The 19,543-nt window shown below is 42.1% G+C and overlaps 1 protein-coding gene across 1 annotated transcript; it reads right to left on the bottom strand.

The window, feature by feature from the left end:
- Positions 1-2,124: 2,124 nt before the first annotated feature.
- rps3a (ribosomal protein S3A) lies at positions 2,125-19,216 on the bottom strand. Its single transcript, XM_043699641.2, has 6 exons — positions 19,073-19,216; positions 15,043-15,146; positions 13,225-13,412; positions 11,446-11,654; positions 4,894-5,003; positions 2,125-2,280 (listed from the first exon to the last, which is right to left on the bottom strand). Exons 1-6 carry the CDS (start codon positions 19,132-19,134, stop codon positions 2,156-2,158), a joined length of 798 nt encoding a protein of 265 aa, XP_043555576.1. The 5' UTR covers positions 19,135-19,216; the 3' UTR covers positions 2,125-2,155.
- Positions 19,217-19,543: the final 327 nt, after the last annotated feature.

The raw sequence follows: 19,543 nt of genomic DNA on the forward strand, positions 1-19,543 counted from the left end.
GACCTTGTAGAGATTTACAAAATCATGAGGAGCATGGATAGGATAAATAGACAGTCTTTTCCCTGGGGTGGGCATAAAAGAGGGCATAAGTTTACGGTGAGAGGGGAAAGATATAAAAGAGACCTAAGGGGTAACTTTTTCACTCAGTGTATGGAATGAGCTGCCAGAGGAAGTGTTGGATGCCGGTACAATTGCAACTTTTCAAAGGCATTTGAATGGGTATACGAATAGGAAGGGTTTGGATGGCTTTGGGCCAGGTGCTGGCAGGTGGGACTAGATTGGGTTGGGATATCTGATCGACATGGACGGGTTGGACCGAAGGGTCTGTTCCCATGCTGTACATCTCTATGATTCTATTGTCCCATACTTCATTGCGAAGATGGGCCTGCCAAACTCAACCATACTGGCTTTGTCGTGGATAAGAAGGTGGAGGAGACAACAGCGAAGGAATGCCAAGTCCTCACAGCAACAGAGATGAGGCTCAGGTGGAACAGGCAGGACCAGGTCTTCAGTAGTCATGCTGCAACAGGGTCTAAGACATTGCACCCAACTGCAAACATGTGAATACCAATGCCAGGTATCTTCACATGGCATGGCATGCTATCACCTACATGTGCCTTCTGCAGGAAGCTCTGCATCTGAAAGGCTCAACACAACAGGACTGAACTTTGTCATCAGCTTCTTTCAAACCACAAAAGCTTGTGTGGTATCCCCCATTAAATGATGCTTGATAGTAGCTCATCAGGAGACTGCAACAGTCAAATGCATTGATTTTATGTAATGCAGTCAATGTTCCATTGTAGGAGCAGATGGGTTTTCAGTGTTGGTTATAGCCCTACACAAATGAGCTGCAGCATACTGAAGGCAGCAGGTTTTAGGTTTTGCAATTAGTCATCCAGTCTAGCATATAATCCATACATCTGACTTGCTAGATCTGAAAGAAACTTGATATTAACGTTACCACCTAAATAGATCATTTTCAGTTGAGTCGACTGGTCAAAATACAAAACATTAACCCTAATCCCAATGAGCTACTCATAGAGACATTGGCAAAGGCCTGAAAATGACCTTCGACGATCACCTTTACAAGATATCTTCATCACTAGGTTCTTTGAATCCTAATTCCCTGGGCTGCGAAATATGCGATTATCAATTATTCCATACAAGATGCATGCATCATTAGTTACCATCATGCATAGGTCTGCATGATTATTATTAGGGTATGTGTCGAGATATAACATTTTTATGCTTAATGCAAATGATTGCTTTATGCCATGAAGTGAAAGTAATATTTTCTGTAGCTGCAAATACTACACCAGACCTTTAATAGCAATTTGTCACTCATGAAAGATGGTTAGTGCAATTTAATGATGCACTGAACACCTAATTAACCTTTGTCTTAGTATCAAAAATAGCATTTCAATCAAGGGTTTTCCATCTTATATAGGACCAAGTTATAACACATTAAAAATATAGGGCAAGTTTAAGGGTTTAATCACTGAACATTAATCTTTGCAGAACCAGGAGAGGATATTAAATTTATAATTGATCCTTTTGTCACCTATATTTAAATCTCAAAAAAGCAGTTTATTTGAAAAGGTCACAGTTACGAGATAGTGAACATTCTAACTTGCAGCTGAATCTTTACGAACTCATCTCAGTTAAAAGGCAAGGACAGGATGGAAATCATATGCATCAAAAGATCCATAATATAGGCTTGGAAGGACAGGAGATGCAAACAGTTTACATGAAGTACTACAGGTGGAGTGGGCAAACAGTGTTTACCACGAGCAAGTCCAGGCCATCAACAACAAATATCTTCTCAGCAAGAACCAAGAAGAAAAGAAAATGGGGTATTAAAAACAAAATGTTTAATGTAATGCTGGTCGTTAACTCAAGCATGATGGGTCACAAAAGGGGAATTTACATTTCAGCTGCATTTATGCCCTGGTCAGATCACTGCACTCAGTAAGTCCCGTATTCACACTGATAGGATAAGGTCAGATTCACCAGTGAGATAGCTGGGTTCAAACATTATATTCGGAGGGTGGTGTGCATAAATTTGGCTTGGCTCACTGTTACCATTTTAAAATTTAAAATTATATTAAATTAAATTAAAGAAAATATGGTCAAAGAAATGTTTTATTATACATATTTAGACAGTTTCTTGAACCGGGGGTTCATATCCATCAGCTCGATCCACTTTAGCACCAGTTTCTTCACCTGATGGTTTGCCTGAGCCACTTCCTCCTTCACCATGCAGTTCCATCAGTTTGCCCACTGGAAGAAAGCATTTTTTTCAATTACCTTAATTAGGTCAGCTCAATTGGCAAATGAAAATTCACAATTTACAGATTAATCTTTTAACAAAGTGTTTTAGACATTTGTCCACTCACCTCATGATTAAATGACAGAAGTTTATTGTAAACTTGAAAGGGTTCAGAGAAGATTTATAAGGATGTTGCCATGGTTGGAGGGTTTGAGAAATAAGGAGAGGCTGAATGGGCTGGGGCTATTTTCCAGGTGCTTCAAAGGCTGAGGGGTGACCTTATTGAGGTTTATACATCATGACGGACATGTGTAGTGTGCACAGACATGGTCTATTCCCTGGGGTGGCAGAGTTCAAAATTACAGGATATAGGTTTATGGTAAGAGGGGCAAGATTTAAAAGGGAACCAAGGGACAACTTTTTCATGCAAACGGTGGTGCCTGAATGGAATGAGCTGCCACAGAAAATGATGGAGGCTGGTACAATTACAATATTGCAAAGGTATTTGGATGATTATGTGAATAGGAAGGGTTTGGAGTCATATGGGTCAAATGGGACTAGATTAGTGTAAGATATCGGTCAGCAAGGACAAATTGGACCTAAGGGTCTGCTTCCATGATGTATATCTCAAGGATTCTTAGAGGGTTTTAACCGTTTGTCTACTAACCCAACCATTTTGGTTAAACATGGCAGAGAGAGGAGAGGGAGTGAGCGAGAGAGCGAGAAAGAGAGAGCGCAAGAGAGAAGGCAACAGTAAAGTTCAATTAAGACAACAATTTTATTAGTCATGATCTCAATGAAAGGTAGATAGCTTGTGTTGGTATCGGTAAACAAAATATATACAAAACCTGGAACACAAAATGAGGATACATAGAAGTAGTCAAATAAATCATACTCATTCACGAGCTGTGCATTAATTGCCCATCCCTAATAGTGCTCATGATGTTGGCAAGCCACCTTTGCAAATCACTGCAATCGACCAGGTGCAGGGACATTCCCAATGCAATTTGAAAGGTAGTTCCAGGATTATGACGCAGCAACAAGATTTGAACAATACCATTCCAAGTCAGTACAGTGAATGGCTTGCAGGGGAACTTGCAGATGGTGGCATTCCCATGTTATCTGCTACCCCTGTTATTCTAGGTGGAAGTGGTTTGGCATGTGACAAGTGCTAAGGAGCCTTGGTAAATTTTTGTACCACATGATAACACACTAATACGGAGTTGGTGATGGAGCGAATAAATGTTTGTGGATCCTTTTATTTGGTGTCAATCAAGCTGGCTGCTTCGTCCTGGGTACTCTCAAACTTCTAGAGGGTGGCTGGAACTGTACTCATCCACACAAGTGGGAAGCATTTCATCACACCCCTGACTATACCTTGTAGATGATGGGCAGCCTTTGGGGAGTCAGGTAAGCTTTTCCAAGCAGTATCCCAAGTCTATAATTTGCTCTTTTAGTCAACAGCTGTATCACTGGTTCAGTTCAGTTTCCCGTGCAAGGCAACCTCCACATTATCCACACAACAAATGTAATCCCATTGAATGTCATGAAGCAATAATTGGATTCACTGGGACATTGCTGGGTAGATTCCAGTGCTCCCAACTACACTGGAACAACTTGGAAAAGGTTCTAAGTAATTTCTAGGACATATGTTCAATATTATTACCTGAATGTCGTGGCCCTTCAGCTGTTTCTTGATATAGGTGCATAATCCTTTATCTGAAATGCTTGGGACCAGCTGATTTTCGGAATTCAGATTTTTTCGAATTTCAGAATAAGTTTGATGGTGAAATTTTTAAAAATCTTCTCAAAGAACAGATTTACTGTAAATAAAACGGGTCCTGAAACAGAATGGAGGCCTGCCAGTGCTGAGCCATACCCCCAAACGTCGCACCTGAGTGATAAGCATCGAGTAGCTGTGGATTTGGGTTAACCGTTTGCACACCAAACAACCTTGTTAATGAGAAAAAAAGCTTCACAAAAAAACCCTTCAGTTTTTGGAGCTTTTCCGATTTCGGATAAAGGGTTGTCTACCTGTATCATATGAAGTGAATTAAAATTAGCTAAAGGCTGGCATCTGTGATGCTGGGGACCTCAGGAAGAGGCTGAGATGGACTTTCCTGTTGGTACTGCTGGCTGAAGACAGATGCAAATGTATCAGCTTTGTCTTTGACACTGACTTGCTGTGTTTCCCATCATTAAGCATCAAGATGCCCAAAACATTAAATTGAAAATGTTCTCTCGCGAGACCCAATCTCAAATCTCTCCCATCTCTAAAAACACTGCAACCTAATTTTTCCCATTCAATTTTCATAACCTCTTCATGTTTCTTTTAATAAATTCTTCCCTCCACACACACACAAAAAATCTTTGCAAGAGGAAGTGCTGAATAATTTTTTTTAAAATAGGAGACTGGCATCTGGAACAGACTCCCACCCAATGTTTTAAATATGAATAGCCTGAAATGGGAAGATGCAATTCTCCAAATTAAATCTCTTAATTCTTGGCTCTAGAATCTATAATGAGGTAGTGTTTAAATATTGTTCAATGCTATTTATGATTTCGTGCATTTGTAAAATAGAAACCACAACAAACAAAAAGGTACAAGAATAATCAAGACTTACATTCAAACTTGGGCTTCTTTAACATTTTGACTTTTCGCACATAAACGTCGTGAAGAGGGTAAATGGACTGACAAGCTTTTTCAATGTCCTTACCAATGCTGTCTGGGATCCTAAAACACAAACATTACACTGTTAAGAGCATGACAGGAACTACTAACATTTAAAAATAAAACTACTTACTCCCAGATTAGATATTGTGTGGTTTAGGCCTATTGTAGTCTTTACACTTCTCTACTAAAAATCCAAACTTAAAGCTTGGCAGACACCAGCTTCACGCCTGCACTTGAAAGTTTCAGAGTTCATTCTAGATTACAAAGACCACCAAGAAAGCAAGTGGGTTTTAGACCAGTAAACGATAGCAACTGTGATGCAGCCATTTTCTCTACAACAAAACTACCAAGTAACTGTAGATTCATCTGCACTAAAATAGCAATTTTCTAAGATAGAAATAATGAATTTCTCTCAATGTTATCCATGCTCCCACAGAGGGTATTATTAATCTTCAACATTAGATTGGTAACAAGAACTTGCAGCACAGAATCTTACATAGTAAACAACTAAGCAGTCATGGATTTAGAATTCAAAAAAGGGTTTTGCCTGGACAAGTTTTTCCTTTTCTACAACCCCAATAATTTCCTCCATAGCTCAGCATTGAAGATTAACAGGGCAGGACGATGTCATATTACAAGCATGGAAATGATCAATGTATTTGTCACATTCCTCCATGATAATATCCCTTCCCTGATTACAGATCCCTGGCTAATTATTACCACATAGCTTATTCCCTCAGAAAGCAGACTAATAAAAGAGATGCAATGCAGCACAGTAAAGCCTGATCTTTTCCTCAACCGATATTCACATACATTGACTTCATTCAACTGTGGCACCCAAATTTAATACATGATGTGGAGGTGCCGATATTGGACTGGGGTGGACAAAGTCAAAAACAATACGACACCAAGTTATAGCCCAGCAGGTTTATTTGAAACCACGAAGCTTTCGGAGCCTCGCTCCTTCTTTACCTAACTAGCTACCTGAAGAATGAGCAAGGCTCCAAAAGTTTGTGGGTTCAAATAAACCTGTTGGACAATAACCTGGTTTAATGCAGGTAGACAAGGCATATCTCTAGTTACACAGACCAACATCAATTTTCTCCAATAAAGTCGGTCAATAGAAAGACTTAAATTTATGGTCTATCTTTAAAATGCCAACATTAATTTTGCAAGACTAACAATTGGGAACAAACAGAAAACAATGGAAGCACTAAGCAGAACATATAGCACTTATGAGGAGGAAATGGTTAATATTGCACATTACTGCTAAATATGACCAATTCTGACAAATGTCCAACATAACAAATAGAGAATAGTACATGAAGCAAAGAACAAATGAAATGTGAGAAAGGATGGAAGATGGGAGTGATTAAACAACAAAAACAGAACCACTGCCAGCATGTTTAAAATGTAGCAATGGCTCTAATCTGAAATTACTGAAATCAGTGTTGAGTTCACAAATCTGCAAAAGACAGATGCAGTTTCCCAAGCTTTCAGCGAACTCCAATAGTGTGGGAGGCTGACAGAGATCAGAATGAGAGTGGGATTAAAACTAAAACTATTAGCTTCTGGAAGCTCATGGGCAGACGTGCACCCAGCAAAGCAATCCCAAACTACAGAACACCACATTGCCTATAGCAAAAGATAGTTTACAAAACCGAAAACACATCACAATTTCATCTGAAACATGTTTGACACTGTGGACAGTGGAAGGTAGATAATGAAACAAAGCCATCAGGATGTGGAAGTGTGCGTTAGGGATGATGGAAAAAAGGCACAGGATGTCACAGTGGAAACAGTTCCTTGCAGGAATTGGCTGCAGGCGGCGGCGGCAGCTGGCGGGGGGAGGGGGGGGGGTTAGTATAGTAATCAAGTTTGCTGTGTGAGACAGTGGGTATAAGGGAAGTACCGAATGGCAACTCATGCCTACAAATGGAGGTGCCATGGAAGGAAAGAGTCAGACTTAGACCATGTAAAAACAAGCGATGCAGAAACTCCAAGGCAACGATGAATATATTTTCCAGTTTAGGCAAAGGCAGAAGCTGGAACCAATAGCTAATGTACAGGAAGAAGGGTGAGAACTGTGGATAAAGAAAGAACTACTCTCTCTATGCATGCTACAATTAAACATAGCAAAGACTCACAGATTTTAACTTGGGAGGAAGCCAGCAGAATCATGTTATTCATTACAAGTACAGGTTCAAACAGGCAGAGGATTGTGATGGATGGGATTCTGTTCTACAGATTATCTAGGTGATAATGGAGATGTTGAGGCATTGAATACCCATACTGAAGAGACAACAAGGACCAGGAACGAAACAGGGGGAGGTCACTGGTAAAGTTGTAAATGTAACTCTTGAAGAATCAAGGTTAGCAAGTACTTCCCAGCTGGAAGCATCCAGGCTAACTATACCTATCGACCCCACTACAAACAACCAGACTCCATTCTGCTGCCTCAAACTTAAGACTGCAACCTTGTGTTATATTCAACCCAGAGATAAACTTCTGACTATACGTCCACACCAACAGTCAACCTACTTCCACGTCCTGCGCATCTCAGCCAATTCCCCACTGCCACAGACCAACTGTAGCTGAAATTCCTACCTAATTTAACCTCTCCAAACAAGTTCCACAACTGCCATGGAATAAGACAGCTAAAGCAAATCAAAAATGACATCATAATACTGGTATTATCTCTCTTCACCTTTCAGCTCTCTGCAGTCTGCGACAGGAGCAATTATAATCCTTCTTAAAATTTTCTGTTCTTTCAGTTCCATACTCACCAAACCATACCAATTTATTGTAACTGACTTATTAAATCATGAACTTCAGTACCTCTTGGTGACTTTATCCATAGACATAGGATAGCTGCCATATATTTGTTGGCAAAAGTCTTCCCACCAACAAGACTCCTCATTGGCCCATCTTGTCAAACACCCTGCTCAACATGCAAAACCTGTAACCTCTTCCCCTTTATAACCTCACCAAGCAAATTTAGTGTGGTCGCAGTGCATCATGTCCAAACCAGCATCCTGTAAAAGCAACTCAGTTAATCCACCTCTCCAGCACTGATCCCTGTAAACTGTCTCCTCAGATGTTTGTTCAACTTTCAAAAGTCCCATTAAGTCTTCTTCCACCACACTCTCAGACAATGCATTCCCATGCAATTTCTGTGTTCGCATTTCAGATCTTAGTCACTTTCTATGGAAAGGTTTTCCATAACGGTTTAGCCGTTTATACTGACAATCTTACTGCCCTCTGGTTCTCTACCTTTCTACTGACAGGAGCAGTTTCTTGCTATTTTATGAATCCTTCATAACTTTGAACACAAGTGAAATCCCTCTCAATCATCTCTCCACAATCCCAACTTCTCCAATGTATCCTTTTAACTGAAAATCCTCAGTACTGATCTTCTTAAGGTGCAACATGAAGGTCCAAAACAGCTTTCACACTCCATATCCCCATTTATAAAACTCTACACCCTTACATTCCTAAAAATTCTTGTCAACTTTTGATTGGTGCATATAGATCCATGGGTGTGTTCTTGCAATCTTTTTAGAATTGCAGGTTTACATTACATTGTGTTCTCTTTTTAATATTCAAATGTAAAGTATTATTTTTTCTCTTTAAACTTCATCTTCAACATGTCTGAACATACCACCATTCTGTGTGTCCTCTTGAACTTTATCACTACCCTCCTGTTTACAACACTTTCAAGCTATGTCATCCACAAATTTTGAAAGCATGTCTCATTCCTCCAAGTTCAGGCCATTAACGTAGAGAATATTACATCACCGAAATTATTCTCTCAATTCACCTTGTTACTTCAAAAACCTCAATCAAATTAAACATGATTTGCCATTAACAATCTGTACTAGCTGTCCAGAACTATTTAACACTTGTCCAAATGACTACTGTACTGGATAAAAGCAAATTACTGCGGATGCTGGATTCTGAAACCGAGAGAGAAAATGCTGGAAAATCTCAGCAGGTCTGGCAGCATCTGTAAGGAGAGAAAAGAGCTGATGTTTCGAGTCTAACTGACGGGTCAGCTCTTTTCTCTCCTTACAGATGCTGCCAGACCTGCTGAGATTTTCTAGTATTTTCTCTTTTCGTGACTGCTGTACTGGTTTGCCTGTTCTAAAACAACCTCCCCAGTGCCAAGGTCAATACCTATTTAAAGATTATTGATTGGGCCCACATTTCCATTTATTGCACATTCCCCAATTGCTTTCGGGGAATTTAAGAATCACCCACATTGCAATGGGACTGGAATCACACATAGGCCAGACCAGGTAAGAACACTCCTTTCCTTCAGGATATTAGTGAACCAGATAAGTTTTCAACACAAAATGGTTACATGGTCAACATTAGCTCTTTATGCTAGATGTCACTGAATTCAAATTTCACTATCTGCTATGTTGGGAGGTGCACCTACGTCCCCAGAAAACTGGCCAGGTGTTCTGCATTGAGAAACCAGGGTCATTACCACTACGCCACCATAAACATTGACACCTAACAACTAGGTTAACTAATGCCATAATGGACAGATGGTTTTTGAAGCTGTGAACTCTGATATTCTGTGAACACAGGATATTCAGATTTATAGCACACCATAACAAACACACAGTTATATCAGTCATGCCTATAAGAAAATCACATCTCATGTGACATACTATGCATACAAACATAAGAACTAGGAGCAGGAGTAGGCCATCTGGCCCTCTGAGCCTGCTCCACCATTCAGTGTGATCATAGCTGATCATTTCATAGCCTCAGCTCCACTTACCTGCCCTCTCTCCATAATTCAAGTTGTTTACTGTTCAAAATGGTACCTTAACTTTGAAAACATTTACTGAGGAAATCTCAACTACTTCACTGGGCAGGGAATTCCAGACATCATCTTTGGGTGAAGTAGTACCTTCTCAATTCAGTCCTAAATCTGCTCCGCTTAATTTTGAGGCGATGCCCTCTTGTCCTAATTTCACCTGCCAGTGGAAACATCCTCTCTACTTTTATCTTAACAATTCCCTTCATAATTTTATATGTTTCTAGAAAATCCCCCCTCATTCTTCTAAATTCCAATGAATATAATCCCAGTCTACTCAGTCCTTCCTCATAGGCCAACCCTGTCAACTCCGGAATAAAGCTAGTGAACCTCCTCTGCACCCCCTCGAGTGCCAGTACACCCTTTCTCAAGTAGAGAAACCAAAATTACACACAGTACTCCAGGTATGACCTCACCAGCACCTTGTACAGCTGCAACATAACCTCCCTGTTGTCTTTAAAATTAAATTCTTTAGCAATGAAGGACAAAATTCCATCTGCCTTTTTAATTACCTGTTGCACCTGCAGACCAAATTTCCGTGATTCATGCACAAGGACACCCAGGTCCCTCTGCACAGCAGCATGCTGCAATTTTTTTATCATTCAAATAATAGTCCTTTTTACTGTTATTCCTAGCAAAAGAATGACTTCACATTTATTAATATTGCACTCTGCCAGACCTTTACCTACTCACTCAAACTATTTCCCTCCGCAAAGTTTCACAGTCCTCTACAAACGTTGCCCTACCACTCATCTTAGTGTCATCTACAATCTTTGACACACTGCACGTGGTCCCTAACTCCAAATCACCTATTCAAATTGTGAACAGTTGCAGTCCCACTAATCCCGGAGGAACACCACTAGTCAACCAGAAAAGCACTCATTTACACCACTCTTTGCTTCCTGTTACGTTAGCCAATACTCTATCCATGCTAAATACATTACCCATGACGCTTTATCTTATGCAGCAGCCTTTTGTGCAGCACCTTGTTGAATGTCTTTTGGAAATCTAGATACACTATTTACTGGGTCCCCCTTGTCCACCCTCTCATAATGTCTTGATAGAATTCCAGTAGATTAGTTCAGCATGACCTGCCTTTCATGAACCCATACTGTGTCTGCCCAATGGGACAATTTCTATCTAGACGCCTTGCTTTCTTCCTTGACGTTAGATTCAAGCTTTTCCCCATTACATAAGTTAAGCTAACCATCCTATAACTCCCTAACTTTTGTCTACCTCCTTTTTTAAACGGTGATGTGACATTTGCCGTTTTCCAATCTCCAGGAACTGCCTTAGAGTGCAGAGAATTTTGGAAAATTTTCACAAGTGCATTTGCTTTTTGCCCCACCACCTCTTAGTACCCCCTACTCTTAGCATGTATTCTATCAGGGCCAGGAAACTTGTCTACGTTTAGCTCTAATGTTATGAACATTAGATGGTTAAAACCCAAGTGGAACAGTTCCTGGAATAAAGTGCCCTACATCTGCAACTAACAACCAATGCTGAAATAGCTTCAGAATTGTAATTACTCAGATTCCAAATTCATAAAACATCTACTGGCAAGACGAAGTTCTTATATATTTAAAGTTTGCATTCAATTTTAATTTGGGGACAGCGAACTACTGGAGGTATAAGACACATCACAAACTAAGTGTTTGTTAGATTACTCACAGCTTGTTGACAATCTCCTTAAGGTCATTGGTTTGCACTTCACGAGTCATAATCTCCACCATCTTTTTACGGATTGTACGAACTTGCTGGTGTTGAGCATAGGAGGTTTTACGAATCTGGTTGCTGCGCTTCTTAGTGAACCCGACACAAAACAGGCGAAGCAAGTATCCATCTGTGGTTTTGACATCAATGTGGGCTTCAATCATGGTCTATATCAACAAAAAAATGAAAACATGATTCCAACAGCTCAATGCACAATAACACTGTCAAATTGAGACAGTTATTTCTATAGAATAATTGAATACAACTAGATTTCAATAACAGCTGTAACTACTCCAGGGTGGCTTTTAAAAGATCATATACGCATACATATGCAAGCAATTCTAAGTTGCAAATGTAATCTGATTCAACTGGGCAATAACGATGCATCAATAGTGGAAACATTCAGTGACACCAATGTTAGGAATAAGGGAATGGAAATTAAACAGGTGCCTGTCCAGTGTGGACACCATTGCAAAATGGGAAATGAAGGAACTAATCTTCTTAATCACATGCAGCAATAATAAATGTTCAGGTCATCAGTTTTAAATATTAGCTGAGGGATAAACATTACTTGAAATAAAATTTCTGGCCAATGTCTCACAATCCATTGTGATCAAGCTGATAGTGCCAACTTTAAGCCTCACTGGATGGTGGTGAGACCTAGCCTTAACCAAATAAATGCTCATACCCAAGAAAATGAAATGAATCATCCAAGGTTCTCACTCCTGACACTGAAGTATACAGACTAAATGGAGAAAGTTGATCCTTCTCCTCACCAGTATGGCCAATTTAAAGATGATGGGCATTGAACCAATCACCGGGTACCACTTTTCAACCCTCCATTCTAGTAATTCAAGGGCAGAATGACTTGTAGGTGACCTCTGTACCAGGATGCTAATGAGCTGATCAAGAGAGTAATGAATGTCTATTCAAGAGTCTCATACAGTTACTGCTGCGGGTCAACCAGGAACAAGCATATCTTTGTTGAGCCTCAAGGAATCCAACACCAGGGTGGGATGGTACTACTGAAAACCAATTTCCTGCAGTTATCGCCAGGCCTTAGGGGCAGGGGTATAAGCAGGGCCAGGCTGAGTGCTATACTCAGCATAAGTACCCATGATTTCTGCCCATTTGTCTCTACTCCGAAAGCCTCTCCCTTAAAACCTTGTTTCCACCAGCAGGTTCAGATTACTTACTGACCCTGATGATTCTCTGATGGATACATTTTGGGTAGTTTCCTCTTCTCCAGAGCAAAGATTTTTACCCCACTGCATCCTTAAAGTCACGAAAAGCCCATTAGTCACACAAAGGTGAACATGGGACTCTCACCTGCTCTCATGTTTTATGGAAAGACTTCCAAGACAGTTTCCCAACATTCACTTTCGATTCTGAAGACAACTAACCACCTTGAAGTATGAAGTCAACTACATACTCCAGTAATATAATGACCCCAGTAGCAAAAGAAAAAGGACAGATAAAACACTTCCAGTAACCTATGGTACCGGCAGCTAGAAATTCCAAAGGAAACCAAGTACACACTATTCAAACTCAAGTACTTTCATGGAATTAAACAAAAGCATGAAATATAGATGATTCAGTTTCTGGTACAGTTGCTTCAGTCCTAATAGTTTCATATTAACCACATATGTAACAATTAATTTAGTTGAGCTAACAAAAAAGAAAAGCTAAAACTGAAATTCGTAACTTTAATCCTGCATAATGTAACTTAAATCTTACCTGCCATTTTTTAACCATAGAGCACATCTTATCACGTGTTAAGTCCATGCCATGGAAGTTGGTCAGACAGTTTTTGCCCTGAACGTCCTCCACAATCAACTTAAATTTGCGGAAGGCCACTTCATCATTCTGCAAATCAGCTAGACTCACTTCAAACACACGGCCTTTTAAGCCTTCTGAGGCAATTTCTATGTGAAAATTGAGAAAACAAGGTAAATCAGCACAATATTGCTGGTAGATGTTCAATTTATATTCCTTACATTTTATAAAATTCTTCAGGACATGTTGCAGCAAACATTAGAATGGACTTAGTTATCACTGAATTATCCAGGATGTAAACAAAACATGACATGCATTCCCATTATCATATCCACTGCCCAGAAGGTTTAATGATGATGAAGGCACTTTTAAACTATTTCACCAGCTTAAAAAATATTAATGACCCGGGGGCAAGAGTGTAACACATTCAAATTTGCTCTCAAAATAAACTAGATGAGGGGACATGGTGCAAGGAAGACAAGGAATCTGCAAGGGGATATTGATAGGTTGAGCAAATGAATTTAAAAATTTAGCAGATGGCTTTTACTGGAACAAACAGAGCTTGCACTTTGGTAGACAGACTAAGAAATAGGAACAGGAGAAATAAACCGTTCAGCCCCAATGTTCATAGGATCATGACCGAACCAACATTCCTCATATCTGCTCTCCTACGTTTTCCCCATGACTCTTGATTCCCCAACTGATCAATAACTTATCTATCTTAGTCTTAAATCTACAAAGACTGTGGCCCAAGGTCTCTTTGGCGAGCAATACCAGAGATATTCAGCACTCAAAAAAAAATCTTTATCTCATTCAAATTGCTGCCCCCAATTCCTGAGAATGTGTCCTCTGGCTCTGGACTCACCCAAGAACCATCTTCTCAGCATTTATCTCAGTGGATGTGTTGCATTAAGGCTTCCTTAGTTTTATATTCCAATTCCTTTGAAATAAGGGCCAACATTCCATTAGCATTCCTAGTTATCTGCCGCATTTATGGCTAGCTTTGGTGTTTTATGCACAAGTACCTTGGGGTTGCAGTTTTTTTTCCATTTAATGGTGTTTTGTTCTCCTTTTCAAACGGAACTTCAAATTTTCCCAGTTTATATTCCATTTGCCAACATTTTGCCCACTTACTCAACCTATCAATGTCTATGTGAACTGTTTGCACCCTCGTTACCTGCTTTTCCACCCATTTTTGTAAATATGCTAATATGGGTATAGTACATTCATTTCCTTCCTCCAAATCATTAATATATATAGTTGCAGTGCCAGTAGTCATCCATTGGAACTCCTAGTCATAGGTCACCTATCTGAAAAAGAACCCCTTATCAACGCTCACTGTTTCCTGCCTTTCAACCATTCTCGACATATACATCCAAAAGGTGAGCTCTTAACTTAGAACTTATTGAAGGACAAGATTTTCAGTGTCTTGACAGGGTAGATGGTGATATGTTTCCAGTAGTTGGGGAATCCTGAAAGGGGGACAGTTACAGAACAAAGAGGTACTCATTCAAAACGGAGATGCAATGGAATTTCACCTCCCAAAGCAGAGCAAATGTCTGGAACTCTCCACCTCGGAGCTGCTGAGGCTCCACTACAAAGTAATCAAGAGAAGGTGGTAGACTTTTAAAATAGAGGAGTTGAGGGGGCTGTGGCAGATTGGTCCTGATCTTATTGAATGGTGGAGCAGGATTGAGAGGCTGAAATACCAACTCCTGTACCTTATGTTAAATCTCTCTGAAAGCTTAAGAGCTTATGCCCGAGAATCTAAATACTTACTAGTTCCCTGAGTTCTTGTAACCAAGGTCTTGCCCAGATTTCTAATGTTAAACATTGCTGGAGCCTTAACATCGTACCAATCCTTCTTGGAGAAGGGGTCCACGCTGTATAGAGAAGTAGAAACAAGATTTCAGTTAAGTACTGAATTTGTGGATTTATACAACTGACTTTTTTTGATTCTTTTGTGGGCTGGCCAGCATTTAGTCCCTGTAGGTAAAAGTGAGGACTGCAGATGTTAGAAACCAGAGTTTAGCAGAGTGGTGCTGGAAAAGCACAGCAGGTCAGGCAGCATCCGAGGAGCAGGAAGATCAACGTTTCGGGCAAAAGCCCTTCATGGGGAATTCCCTGTCCCTAGTTACTCTTAAGGTGATGGTGAGCTATCTTCTTGAATTGCAGCAGTTAACCTGCTGTGCGATCACCCTAAACATCCTTAGGAGGGGAATTCCAGAATTTTGATCCAACAATAACAAAGGAATTATATACTTCCAAATCGAAAGGTGAGTGGCTCAGAGGGGAACTTGAAGGTGGTGGTGCTCCTACGTATCTGCTGCCTTTGCCCTTCTACATGGAAGTGGTGTGTTAGGAAGGTGTTATCTGAGAATCTTTTGATGACTTTCTGCAGTGCATCTTGTCGTTAGTACACACTGCTGCTTCTAAGCGTAAATGGAGGGAAGTGGATGTGGTGCCAACCAAGCAGACTGTTTTGTCATGGACGGTGTCAAGTTTCTTGCGTGTTGTTGAAGCTGCACCCGCCGAGGCAAGAGGGGAAAATTCCATCACACTCTTGACTTCTGCCTTGTTGATGGTGGACAGACTCTGGGGAGTCAGCAGGAAAGTTAGTTGCCACAGTATCTCTAGCCTATGACCTGCTCCTGTGGCCACTGTTTCATGTGCCAAGTCCAGTAACGTTTCTGGTCAATGGTAATTCACAGGATGTTGATAGTGAGTTTCAGTGATGATAACACACAATGTCATGGGGCAATGGCTATATTGTCTCTTATTGAGGATGGTCATAGTCTGGCGTCTGTGTGGCTCAAATTAGAATTAGAATCCCTACAGTGTGCAAACAGGCCTTCGGCCCAACATATCTATACCAACCCACCCAGACCCATTCCCCTATTATCCTGTATTTACCCCTAACTAATGCACCTAACCTACACACCCGTGAACACTATGGGCAATTTAGTACAGCCAATTCACCTAACATGCACATCTTTGGATTGTGGGAGGAAACCCACACAGACACAGGGAAAATGTGCAAACTCCACAGAGTCGCCTGGGAGGGAATTGAACCCAGGTCCCTGGCAATGTGAAACAACAGTGTTAACCACTGAGCCACCATGCCGCCCATTACTTGCCACATGACAGCCCAAGTCTGGATATTGTTTTGATCTTGTTGCATTTAAACATGTACAGCTTCAGTATCTGAGGAGTTGAGAATGGTGCTAAACAATGTGCCTAACCTCCCAACACCGAACCATCATCTCCCAGAGCATACGCAACCTCATCACCTCAGGAGGTCTCCCACCCACAGCTTCCAACCTCAGTTCGGGAATCCGCACCACCCGTTTCCATCTCCTACCCAAGATCCACAAGCCTGACTACCTCGCTGAACTATCGCCGCAGCCTGCTCCTGCCATACCGAATTAGTCTCCACATACCTCGATACTGTCCAATCCCCCACGGTCCAGGAATTCCCCACATACGTTCGGGACAGCACCCACACCCTTCAACAAGACTTCTATTTCCCTGGCCCCAAATGCCTCATCCTCACCATGGACATCCAGCCCCTGTACACCTCCATCCGCTATGACCAGGGCCTCCAAGCCGTTTCTTCCTCTCCCAACGTCCCCACTAGTACCCTTCTACTGACACTCTTATTCGTTTGGCTGAACTGGTCCTCACCCTCAACAATTTCTCCTTCGAATCCTCCCACCTCCTCCAGACAAAAGGGGTAGCCATAGGCACCCACGTGGACCCCAGCTATACCTGTCTCTTTGTCGGTTACGTGAAACAGTCTACCTTCCGCAGTTACACCGGCGCCACTCCCCACCTTTTCCTCCGCTACGTTGAAGACTGTATCGGCGCCACCTCGTGCTCCCACAAGGAGGTTGAACAGTCCAACCTCCCACAGCTATCTGGATTACATCAACTTCCACCCTGCCTCCTGCAAAAATGCTATCCAGTATTCCTGATGAAGGGCTTTTGCCCGAAATGTCGATTTTCCTGCTCCTCGGATGCTGCCCAACTGGTTGTACTGTTCTAGCACCACACACTTAGCTCTAATCTCCAGCATCTGTAGTACTCACTTTTGCTTAAACAGTACACAATCTAGTGTGAAATCCCCAGTTCTGTCCTTATGGAGAGAAAGTCATTGATGACGCAGCTGAAGATAGCTGGGCCTAGGACACTACCCAGAGTGATCCAGGCAAAGCCAAACTGGGTGTCAATGAGCAGATTATTGCTAATCATTTGTTGCTTGATAGCACTATTGATGATTCCTTTGGTGACATTACTGATGATAGAGGGTAGATTGATGGCTACGCTGGATTAGTTATGCCTTTTATGTCCAGGACATACTTCGACAACGTTCCATATCATGAGAAAGTGAGGACTGCAGGTGCTGGAGATCAAAGTTGAAGAGTGTGGTGCTGGAAAAGCACAATTGATCAGGCAGCAGAGGAACAGGAGAATCGACGTTTCAGGCAAAAGCCTTTCATCAGGGATTTTCCACATTGTCAGGTAGAAACTAGTGTTGTAACTGTATTGGAAGACCTTGGTTTGTGGATTGACGAGTTGTGGCGCACAAGTCTTCAATACTATTACCTGAATGTTGTCAAGGTCCATAGGCTTTGCCACATCCTATGTCTCTAACTATTTCTCGAGATTATGTGGAGTGAACTCAAGTGGCTTAAGACTGGTATCTGTAATGCTGGGGACCACTGGTGGAGACCAAGATCAATTATCCACTTGTGGGTGAAGATCAACGTAAATGCTTCAGCCTTCTCTTTTGCACTTACGTACTGGGCTCTTCCATCACTGGAGATATTTGTGGAGATTCCTCCTCCAATGGAGTTGTTTAATTGCCCACCACTACTCACAAGCAGATCTTAGATCTGATCTGTTCATTGTGGGTTCACTTAGCCCAATCACTTGCTGCTTATGGTGTTTGGCATGCAAGTAGTCATAGAGTCCTACAGCACAGAGACAGGCCCTTTGGCCCAAACTGGTTCACACCAGCCAAAATGTCCAGCAACGCTGATCCCATCTCCTTGCCCTCGGGTCATTTCCTTCTAACCCTTTCTTCTCCATGTATTTACCCAAATGTCATTTAAGTGTTAAGTGTTGTTAATGTACCCTCCTCAACCACTTCTGCTGTCAGCTCATTCCACATGCATACCACCCTCTGTGTAAAAAAACGTCCTGCTTGGTAACTTCACTAGGTTGACACTTTATTTTTTAGATATGCCGGTGCTGCCCCTGACATAGCCCCCTGCGAACCTGGCCTGGTGCTGATCATAAACTGGGGATGTGCCAGGCCACGAGATCACAGATCTCATGCAAAAAGTAGAGAGCGCCCTGGCCAGGCCGCATTTTCTCCGGATCTCCGGAACGGCTGCACCTGCAAGACTCCTCCAAACGATGCAAGCTTTTGCTTTTTTTTTTAAAAAACAAACAAGTGAACTGACCCCGGAGGTGCCCAGCATGCTCCGGGAAACCCCCGCTCGCATTTCCAAGCTTTAAACCGGCCCAGACTCGCACAACTGGACACTTCCTTTGAATTGTGTTCCCTGCCAGTGGTCCTAAACCACCCCGAGCGAAAGGGCTTTCCAGTCGCCAGTAATGAGGCGGGGGGGGGGGCAGCCTCTCGGTCCAGGCCCAGCGGCCCGCGTCTCCCTTTCCGCCCCACAGCCCGTCCTCACCATCCCTTAAATATCGCCGCCATCCCTGCACGTAGGTCCCATACCGCGCGGGAATCGTGCCGATGAGAATCTGCGGGTGGCTTCCCACCCGATTTTAACTCACTTACATCTTCTTCTTAGCGCCCTTTTTGCCCCCCTTGGTCAGCCTCTTGTTTTTGCCGACAGCCATGTTGCTCGCGGAGCTGGAAAAGAAAGGGGAGGAGTTCGCGCGAGACTTCGGCGGATCACGGAGGGGGGAGGGGGGGCGAACCCGGAAATCGCGCGAGGGTGCGGGAGGTTCACGTCACACTGGGATTGACCAGGAAGGAGGCGCTCTGTCGGAGTTTGCGCAGAACTGCTGGAGAGGGAAGCGCGCAGGAAGGTTCAGTGATCGGTGAAAACAAGGACTGCAGATGCTGGAAACCAGAGTCTAGATTAGAGTGGTGCTGGAAAAGCACAGCAGGTCAGGCAGCATCCGAGGAGCAGGAAAATCGACGTTTCGGGCAACCACGCGATGAAGGAGTAGCACTTCGAAAGCTAGTGCTTCCAAATAAACCTGTTGGACTATAACCTGGTGTTGGTGCGAGTTTTAACTTTGC

This window comes from Chiloscyllium plagiosum, unplaced genomic scaffold, assembly GCF_037043375.1.
Source record: "Chiloscyllium plagiosum isolate Xiang-an unplaced genomic scaffold, Cpla_swu_hap1 HiC_scaffold_1, whole genome shotgun sequence".
NCBI lineage: Eukaryota > Metazoa > Chordata > Chondrichthyes > Orectolobiformes > Hemiscylliidae > Chiloscyllium > Chiloscyllium plagiosum.